This window comes from Grammomys surdaster, unplaced genomic scaffold (genome assembly GCF_004785775.1).
Source record: "Grammomys surdaster isolate TR1022 unplaced genomic scaffold, NIH_TR_1.0 189102, whole genome shotgun sequence".
In the NCBI taxonomy this organism is placed as follows: domain Eukaryota; kingdom Metazoa; phylum Chordata; class Mammalia; order Rodentia; family Muridae; genus Grammomys; species Grammomys surdaster.
Window position 1 is genome coordinate 12836 of NW_021623757.1, and position 10806 is coordinate 23641.

General features: G+C 40.7%; 1 protein-coding gene across 1 annotated transcript in view; it reads right to left on the reverse strand.

The window, feature by feature from the left end:
- Window positions 1-2661: 2661 nt before the first annotated feature.
- LOC114615900 (inactive phospholipase C-like protein 1) overlaps window positions 2662-10806 on the reverse strand; it is a gene marked incomplete at its 3' end in the record, with an annotated part of 19901 nt that continues 11756 nt past the window's right edge. The window contains exons 3-4 of the mRNA XM_028761496.1: window positions 4729-4804; window positions 2662-2771 (exon numbers count right to left, since the gene is read on the reverse strand). Coding sequence (XP_028617329.1) covers window positions 2662-2771; window positions 4729-4804 — 186 coding nt within the window. The remainder of the gene's footprint in view (window positions 2772-4728; window positions 4805-10806) is intronic.

Sequence of the window (10806 nt, forward strand, 5' to 3'; positions counted from 1 at the left end):
CTGGAAACTAATGAGAATAGCAAACAATGTAGTCCCATCTGGTCTTCTGCGTTAAAAAATGGCTTTTTTTTTTATTATTATCTCACTTATCTCTTCATGAAATCACTACCATGTTCAGAGACACTGAATCTCAGCACTGTCCAGCAGCCCACACACATGTATGCTCATCCCTGTATGAGGCTACCTGGAAACACAGATGGAGCTTTATAGAAGGTAGTTCGGGGAACAGTCGGACTATGGGTAATCAGTTAAAAATCTCAACTTTGTGTTTACTAAATATGTGGCTCAACAATAAAAGTATACCAGCCTCAGCCTCAGTTTCTTCAACTGTAAGATGTAGAAATCTATCAATGTAGCATGTGATGTTGACCAGCTGGTGAGGACAATGGAAGGAAATATGTAAGTGTGTGTGTGTGTGTGTGTGTGTGTGTGTGTGTGTGTTACCTAGATGTGAGTGTTGGTCTCATATTAAACATTGAATCATTAACTGTGAATTATAATCATAACTAATTATATGCCCATCTCCCCTTTCCAGCCTAGTCCAGGAAGCCCAGGAGATATATTCTTGATTCTCAAATCCCTGAGCAGCTTTCTTGATGACTGTCCCTTTAACAAGCCCAGAGAAATATCTGCTGTTCGGAAAGTGTTTATATTACATTCAGGGTGCTGTGTTATGCCCTAGGGTTCAATTTGTTCAACTTTGGATCATAACACTATGTAAGGCTACATAGTGGTATGTAGGTATTGCAATCTGAATACACAGCAACCAAAAATAAATCAAAAACTCAAACAGATAACTAACTGGGGTTACTCGCAGCACCTGGCTGTACCAAGTGACTTCATGGCAGCCTCGGTTCTGAACACACACCATGCATGCTGCCATCTTAGCAGACATCGTCTCTACTTGAAACTATTCAGCATTGTGTATTGTTCCCCCTGTATGTACAAAATGTTCTGTCCTTACGGCAAGGCGATGGGTAAGTATCACCAACAAAAGCTGGGTGTTTTCACTGTCTTTCTTCAGCCTGTAAATAGCAAATCAATACAATTGTGGATTGTTTTGCTTCAGAATTTTTGACTTTTAAGATTTCTGTTTGGATTGGTAACTTGGGTTCATAAAACAATCATTACATGAACTATAGGTTGGGATTAGAGCAGAGTTTCCTACAGTTTCTGAAATGGCCTTAAACATGCTTCTACCTTTTTGTACAATACAAAGTGTCAGTCTTAGCATGGTGATGATAAAGTCAGAAGATCAGAACCACTGAGATGCTCTACTCCCTGCAGCACCAAATTTAGCCAAGACTTAATTTTTTTATGTAGAGACAAATAACCACATCCATCTCATTAGTGTGAAAATTTCATTTTCTCTTTAATAAATGGTACAATTATATGTCTTCATATTTATCATCACCAAATAATTTGTATGACTATTTTATATATCTGTATACCTGGCATTGCATAAAAATTTCTCAGGGAAAATTTTCCCAAGTGGAAAAGGCTTAAGAGTCTTACACTAAAGTTCTAATGTGGTCTTCTTCTAATGCTACAGCCCAAGCCCACTCCTTAGACAAGTGATGCCCTTTCCACCCCAGCCTCAGGCTGCTAACGAGGCCAAAGTCTATAACTCTAGTACTATCTGCCTTCTATCAATGCTACCACAAATCTCACATTGTGGGGACTAACAAATACATATGCACTGAATTTTTAAGAGATACATGGAATATGTCTTACAGCTCACTTCACACTTTATGAGATATACAGAAGCTCTGTCAAGCAGGTTAAAGACAGGGCCATGGGTTCAAATCTCAGCTGTACCATTAACGAGCTAAGGGACCATCGGTAATACATAACATCCAAATGATCTCATCTCACCTGAAAAATGATAGTAACGGGGTGTGCTGAGTGATTGTTCCATATAGCTGTCAATAAATGGCACTGGATGTAATTAGGTATTCTCTAAGAATTAGCAATTATTAATTTTGTTTATGGTTTGTTTTTCCCAACACAATGTCTAGACTAAGTGCTTCTAACTGCCTAAGTCATTTCTCTTTTTATCAGAAAACATAAAATATAGCATACTTACTTCAAATATCAAATTGATTTGTAGCAGAGAGAAAATTACAATCTCAAGAAACTTACTTCTAAAAATTTTAGGAAGAAATGTATTTATAGCAAATATTCTTAAAATAAAAGTCCTAAGTGGCCCCAGATATTCTGTAGTATTCGACTGCTCCAGATCTCTTATATTGGAACCTGCCCACCAGCATTTGGTACGACTTTACACAAATGAAAATGCCATATTGACTTGCAGAAGTGATCTTATAAATACATGCGCACACACACACACACATACAAGCATGTACACACACAAGCATTCATGTACATATGCACACACACATACACACACAAGCACACAGCAATAAATTAGGTCTCACTCATGTGCTAACCTAAGCCTTCATCATGGACCTTGTTGCCTATTAAGAAAAATAAAAACTAATTCTGTCCAGGCTTTGTCTCCTCATCACTTAAGAGTTAACCCCAGTGGCAGGCCCCTCAAACCTTAAAATTCAAATTACTGTACTTAGTGGATGATGCTTCTCTCTACTGTAGAGAGAAGAGCAGAGAAACAACCGAAGGAACAGTGAGGGACTCGTGTACCTTCAATACAGTAATATTCCAAGCGAAGCTCTCGATGGCCTTGTTGAGTTTTCTTCCCTTCAAGCCTTCCTTTGTCCCCAGATTATGAAGTTCCTCATGGAACTCCATCCCTTTGAAGCAAAACACATGTAAGAAAAGTTAGAGCATATTCCAGGAAAACACAGGAAAATGTTCTCAGGAGAGTATATTTATATTCCTGTCCACTCTTATAATTTCTAAACGAATTGAATTGTCTCTGTTTTCATTCACTTAGAGGGCATCTAAGAATGACTGATGCAGGCTAAGTTTCATTCTGAGCAGCCTACATGCATAGAGAAACACAAGAGAAAACAAGGAGCAAAGTCTCCAATAGTTGCCACCGACCTTACTTGTCCTTTGTCTGGTTTTTATGTAGAAGGCCATGGGAGGCAGAGGTAAGCTCAGGTGACTGTGCACATCATTTGCTTTGGTAAATGAAACAGCTCTGTGGCCTAAAAGCAGACCATTGAGCCCATGCAGGTAAAACAGTAATTAGCAGATTTGGTCCCAAATTAAAAGACTTTTAAAAAAAAGCAATCTTAGGAACACCCACATATTTTGTATCTCAGAGTGGCCTTTCATATACTTTTTGCTCTACCATTCTCTGAGGCTTGAATGTCATAAACTACATCACTATCATCTTCTGAAGCTTTTCCCTAGGAACCTCAAGATAGGAATCACAGTTTCTTCTGGACAATTTGTTCCATCTTTGGATGACTTTGAGCCTAGATCTCCTTTCCCAGAGCTTATACTCCTCAGTGATAGCTGTTCTCAGACTAACCAGCTCTAATGAGCTCTGGTCTCTCATCCACAGACCAGCCCTTTCTATGTATAAAGAAAGATATTGGATGGAATGCTCCTGGACTCTCTCGGCTCTGCAGTGAGCATTCTAACTTGCTTCTGCTTACTGGTGACCCATCTTTGAGGTGACATCCAGGCAGGGCCACTGAACCAGTTGGCTTTCTGTATTTGAATAATGTAGACAGCTCCATCTGGGAATGGACAGTGTCCTATCTGGGCTTGAAGCATCCCACCATTGGGTAGGGATTTCACACCTTGTTCCAGTCACCTTACTTTTAGCACTGTAGCCTAAAATCATATTGACTTTGCAGGAGCTTAGAGCCCAGGCTTCCATGCTAGGCCACCCACTCACTAGATGTAGGAATCTGAACTACCCTTGAAATTGCTGGGCTTCGCTATCCTCAATGGGGAAACAGTGAGAGTGTCACCGGATGGGACTGTGGTGAAGATCAAATGGGTCAACACATATAAAGCTTCAAAGCACTGCCTGGGCTCCTGTGTGCATTGGGTATTTTGATTGTTGTGTTTCTCTGTCAATTAAAACATCCAAAGTTGCTCTCTGGTAAGTCTAATAAGAACCACCTTCTTTCAAGCTAGTCAGCTCTATGCTGTGTTGATATGGAGACTGGATCATTTACTAGCCTCTGACATGTCCCATCCATAAGAGGGATCTAATGGACAGTTGTTATGAGCACACTGATAAAGCAGCTGTCAGCACTGTCCTCTGTCTTTCCTCATCATCATCACTCCATGTGTGGAGGGAGGAGCACATGGATCCAAGACTTCGCTGATACGGATGAGAGTGAGCATAAACAGGCATCAGTGGATATGCACAGATATGTGACCCCCTCCCATCCGTAAAGAAAGAACAAATCTAAAATGAGAATCAAAAAGAACCAAAACAGAAGTAAATAGAACTATGGTTCAAATCCTAACTGTGAAGTGGGTTTTAAATGGCCACATATAACCACAGCTTCCCCACTAGCAGTGAGAGACTGTAAGAGGCCCCCCAACCACAAGGGTTCATTCATAAGCCCTCATCTCTAGACCTCTTCAAACATCACCCTCCTATACACAAATATAACCTGACACCACCTAAAGGTCTCCTTTACCAGACAAAGACAAATGTAACTTAAACTGTAAACATGGCCCTAAAATATCTTAGTTTTATGTGGAATAACAGAAATGTTTTGAAGCTGCTGTGACTTGTCATGGTGGTTTCTTGACCAAGTAGAAAAAATATATTACCTGCTTTCTGACACTGTACAATCTTTTCCTGGACTGTGTCAGCCATTTCTATGAGGACCCGGCTCTCTTGAATCATCTGCCACAAAACATCAAAGAGTAGTTGTTAGGAATCCTTAAACTGGCTCACTGGGAAGCCAATGCATAGAGGTGCTCTAAAATATACCCAAAATGAGGGAGCATCATGAGAGATGGGGAGAAATGGGGAAATCTCTGACCCAGCTCTCCTCACCCAGACACCAAAACAAAAGTCACCTTTCTTACAATTGTCCCCGTTGTGTAACATACCAGACATGCACTGGGTGCCAAATAATAATTATTGAATAAGTAAATACAGATTATAAATTAGTCATCAACACTATACAACTTGTGAAGGTTTAGACTGAATAAAACTGTCAATTTACACTAACGCCTTCCATTTCCAAGGAGGGGACGGAGCATGCCTGTTACCACTGCTTGTGGGAAGCAGGGTCAAGAGAGTGACTACAAGTTCAAAGCCAGCCTGTTTAGCTAACAAAGGTCAATCGGGAATACATAGTGAGGTTTAGGCTAGCCAGGGCTAAAAAGCAAGAAAGGATAAAAAAGAGCAAGGGATAGAAAAGAAGGAAATGGGGGAGGAACAAAAGACAGGAGAACGATTTGTAGGCTTAAAACAATTCATCAAATGGCCAGTGATGGCCAGGGAGAGGACAGCTATCAAGTGAAAGAATTCAGAAGGAAATTCCATATGAACCCAACCTAATTTAGTCTTTCTTAACATTTACAAATGCATTTTCAGTTGAATTTTTATTCTAAATGTTCCAATGAGTCAAATCATAGGCAAAATGTTTTCCTGACACTCAGGCAAGACAAACATTCTCTGACGCTGGACAAACCCCACGTTTAACCTAACCAACATATGTTACTGCTACAGTCTGGAACTTAAATGCCCACAAGTCCCATGTATTAATGGCTGGATCCCCAGGAAGGTGCCCATAGCAGGGGAAGGAAGCCTCCTGGGAGGTCTTCATGGCACTAGAGTATGACCTTAAATGGGACTGTGGATGGAATCCCTCCCTCTTTTTCCCTTTCACTTCCAGCCATGAGGTAAATGGTTGACTCTGCCAAGTGCCCTGACTATTGTCACACAGCATTCCACCAGAGACCAATAGTCAAAGTGTCTGCCTCATAAGCACTAGAACCTCTAAGATTGTGGGTCCAAACAGACTATCTTTTTCTATAAACAAATCTCAGGTATTTGTTATAGTAATGGAAATACAACTAATACATTCACATGCTTTCAAAATATGGACTTTAAGGTTTAAGGGATCTTAGATATCATAATCAACCCCTTTCTTTTGTAGATACAGAAACTATGAGGTCAAAACTCCTGACCAGTGAAACAGAATTAATTAACAATGGAGCTAAGCACAAAGTCCCCATTCCTGGCACACAACCGCTGTCATTTTTGACTGTCATCTTTTTTATTTGCCCCTATCATGCCCACTCGAGAATTCATGAGCTCACACACAGGAGCAGACCTGCTACAGCCCACAGGCACAAACAAGGCTGTGCATACTATCCATTACAACCAGATTCCAATCTGTTACTTGGAAGGCAATCTTTTTAAGAGGTGACTGATAAGTCCCTTTGATAGTATCTTCACCGAGATCAATTTGTTGGTTTTACACTCAAACAAGAAAACATGACATGACTCTCTAGTAAGAAGCCCTCTTTCTGTCAGTTTGCAACATTTTATTGCAGATCTTCTCTGTGTTTAATTTCCCTGCAAAACTCCATAATGCCACCGCCGCTGTGACCACCTGAGATGGACGCATACTCTCTGTCACTGATTCTTCTGTCTAGACTGGCAAGGTTGTTTTTCCCTATATCTCATGAAGACCAATTTCTAAGGATCCTCTTATCTTTCATTTATAATTTCTCCCTCTCTAGTCTCATCTCTTAACTAAAAATGAGCTAACAGAACCACCAATGAAATTTCACAGTGGATTTGAGTAGCTGTCCCTACCTCCCCTTCCTAACAAATCCAGCTCACAGTCATTGCTTTGATGCTGTGCAGGACTCATTGTCATGTTCAAACATTGGCCCTGGATGTCATCAGTTGGTCCCTGACCAATTCTTTGTCCTAATTCACCAGTCCTACAATTAACACTACTCACCATCCTCCTCCTGGAGTTCCCTGGCTCTGTCTTTTAGTCCCTTTTCCATTTTCATATATGAGAAACTATCTGGCCCCAGTTCTCATTTTCTCTTCTCTTGGTATTTTCATCCCTTTTCAGATTCATCAAACATTCTGTACCCATCACAGCCATTTCATAACTAACCTCACCTCACTCCTCAACTCCAGCGGCCCACAATTGTGGTTTCAAAGGTAGGAGGCTCATGTTCCCTGTGGCATGAAGTGGGGGTGCACAGCATAGATATTTGATGTGTGAGATGAAACAGGATTTTTTTAACATTTATTTTATCTGCAAATATGAAAGACATTGATTGTGCTACCTTGCTAAATTAAAGCCCCGTGTTCCCGAATGGTAGCCAGGGCATCAAGGAGAAAGAAATTAATTTCATGCTGGAAAGAACCTGAAAGACAGCTGCCACTCCCATGTTTCTTCTAGAGAATCACAACTTGCAAATGGCTGTAGAGAGGTAAACTGGTCCCGTTTATTATATTGTTCTAAACTGACTGGACTCCAATGGAGAAAATGAAAACAACTTCACAAGTCCAAGCAAATAGCACCTTACAATAATAGACTTGCCATGATTTCTTCCCCAGACATGATGTGAGCTGAAAATCAATGATGGTGTGATCACATCTGCCAGGCATACTCACAGAACAGGAGAAAACTGTCCACTAGCTTCTATTCTTTATACTTCATTATATATGTGTGTGTATACATATATATTTATGCTAGTATATTACTATGCATATACAGCTTATGATGAGAATATCTGCACAGTATTTATAATGAACTCTAAGTACTATGTGCATTGAATTCTGCTTGCCCATCCCAATTCACTCCTAGGCTCAGGGTAAGGAGGTTGATTTCTCTGGGCAGCACCATGCATGCTCTCCCATTTTTCTTGACATTGGCCAAAGGAACTACCAACAAGGAACAAGAGTAGAAGTCAGTAGAACAGAGGGTTTAAATACCTAGCTCTACATGGTTCCTTCCCTGGTGGCCTATGGTTTTAGAACTTCCTCTCTGCAAGGCTCCAGACAGGGCAGAGGTAGAAAAGTACTGAGTGCCAGAAATAGCTGCCCCTTACTTCATTAGGCCTGGATTTCACCACAGATTTCCACTGTTGCCAATTGCTGGATGCTCACCACCCACTGTAGCCAAGCCTCCTTTGTCCCCTGACCTTACACACATGCTGTGTATCAAACCTCTGAGCCAGCCCAGCCTGTATATACTGTGTTCAGGCCAAGCTTGAGAAGTATAGATCTTACTACTCAACAAAGAAGTGGTTTTTTTTGTAGCAGAAGACCATTACAGAACACTACTGCTGGTAAAACTATAGAGAAACACTGACTGTGTGGGAGGCTCCCCAGCCCCAACGAGAAGATCTACAACACAATTTTTATACTTAATGCTCAGGAAATAGCACAGAAGAAGGGGCAGAGCCAGAAGCCCAGGAAGCCTGCTGTGAGAACGAATACATCTCCTAGACAAGACAGAAAAGCTGAACTGATGAATGGTAAGGTTTCATCCTATCATGCCTCAAACACTAGTTTCCCATAAACACTAGTTTCCATTGGAACTCCATTTAAATTCATAAGCACACCTAACTTGCTATTTAGAGTCACTTTAAGGATAGTTTATCCTTAACAAATGGACAATACTCTTTTGTGCAGAAAAAAAAAATCTGAGCTGAGAGATGATTTGCCTAAAGACACTGGGTTAGAGCAATACTTGAGAGTGGAATCCTGGAATTGTGAGCACCAGACCTAAGCTTCTGTGTTACCCTGTGATCAGTGTGAGCAAACAGACCTAAGCTTCTTTGTTACGCTGTGATTAGTATTAAAGGTTGAATTTCTACTACAAGAACAAGTTTTTTGTTTTTGTTTTTGTTTTTGTTTGGAGGGGCATCACTTAGCAGCATCCATCAGGCAAATCCAGTGAAGTTTGCCATGGCTGCATCTTCTTCTAGACAGAATTCATGATATATGTCATCCATTATAGGCAGTCTCCCTATGCAATAGGTGGAAGTTCTTTCACTCACATCCCTACTTTTTTAAGGAAGGAGCTAGACATTTGGACAGGTTCCTGCTTGAGAATGTTTATAAAGCTGTGCAGACCCGCTGCTCTTCTCTCCCCCTGAGAGCCATCTATCTATTGCCCTTCTTCTAGTCAAAAACCAGGTCTTTGGGTCTCTAGGTCTCTGATTATATGACGAATTGTCTGTCCAAACTGTTGGAAGTCATCTGAGTTGAATTCTATTAAACTTAGCACATTTGATAATGGGACTGCTGCCTCTTACATATTTGCCAACTAAATGAGGACATTCTCTGTAGTTTTGAATGCTTCCTGTTAAATGGGACAAATACGAGCACCGTTTGTAGACTGACATCGGTTTGATTGTAAGCACTCAACCCCGTGAAAATAGCCAACTCTCTACGAAACAAAAACAAATATAAAACTCAGAATACCGCCAGCTGTTGGGAAGCTGACAATGATGTGCTCCTTGTGCAGGGCCTAGCCTCAGGTCACACTACTCAGCCTGATTCATGACAGCACGGGACAATAGAACCTGAGTAGAGCTGACCACATCCTATGTCTCCACATCTGTGGTGGTACAATTCTACCATCATTACTGTTTTCTTCATAAAGGGATCATTATTATCTTCTCAGTTGTTCTACTTCCAAAGCAGCTGCCAACTAACTTTGAGAAATTGCTTGAAATACTGTTTTTTATCCAGCTCTTAGTACAATTTTTCTCATTCACACAAAAAGCTAGGTGAGGAGATTTTATTAACTTGTCTGGTTGATGTGAATAAATACCTGGCAAACAGTGACCTGAAGAAGGAAGGTTGTTGGGGTCACTTGATGAGGACCAGCTGTCCTGGAGGAGATGGTATAGTGGCAGGATCGTGGGGCTGATTCCTCACCTCCAGGGAGACTAGAAAGCCTATGGAGGGAGACATGGATACCAGCCAGCATTTTTCTTCCTTTTTTATTCAGTTTTGGACCCTGACAGTATTCTGTATGTCACCCACATTTGGAGTGGATCTTTACCTTCAATTCATCTTCTTTGAAAATAATCTTTACATATATATTCAAAATTATACCTTCTTCCTGCCTTGGGGGTTCTTTACTCCAATCAAACTGACAATCAAAATGAATCATCACACGAAACCTCTTTACAATTTTCAGGTCAATTTGACAAGCTCAATGCCTTTTAACTAAAGTGTCCCAAAATTCAAGAAGTGAGGAACACAGTTCAAATGAGGGTGCTTGTAAGCTAGATAAAAGAAGCATCTTGAAATAATTCTTCTTGATGCATCCTTCATAGCAAATGTTGCTAAGAACCTGGTACCAAGTAGTAATTGTCACCCCTCAAGATGACAATTATTCCATTATTCAACTACTGCAAAAAAAAAATGTGTCAGTAGACATTGCTGTATCCAATAGTGAGGAGGTGTCCATGAACCAAGTTCATTGTTTTGAAATAGTTAGCTTGAGTTGGGCACACATACTTACTTACATAGCTATTTTTCTGAGTTCTATTGCTGTGCAGACTAGTATACTTTTTGAATGTCAAACTAATAGAATGTTTTACACAAACTTTACAATGGGACCATGATGGGAGAAGAATACCTTTGACTTATTTACTTATTTCAATGGAAACTGCTTTTAATAAACAAAACTATTGCTGGGGGCAGGGATGGGGATGGAGAGATGGCTCAGCAGGTAGGAACACAGGATGCTTCCTTCAAATGTGGATCCCAGCACCCAAGTCAGAGGGCTCATAGCCTCCTATAACTCCAGCAGACCAACAGCCTCTTCTGACCTCCGCAGGAACATTCACTTATGTGATTTATGTGGAGAGAGAGAGAGAGAGAGAGAGAGAGAGAGAGAGAGA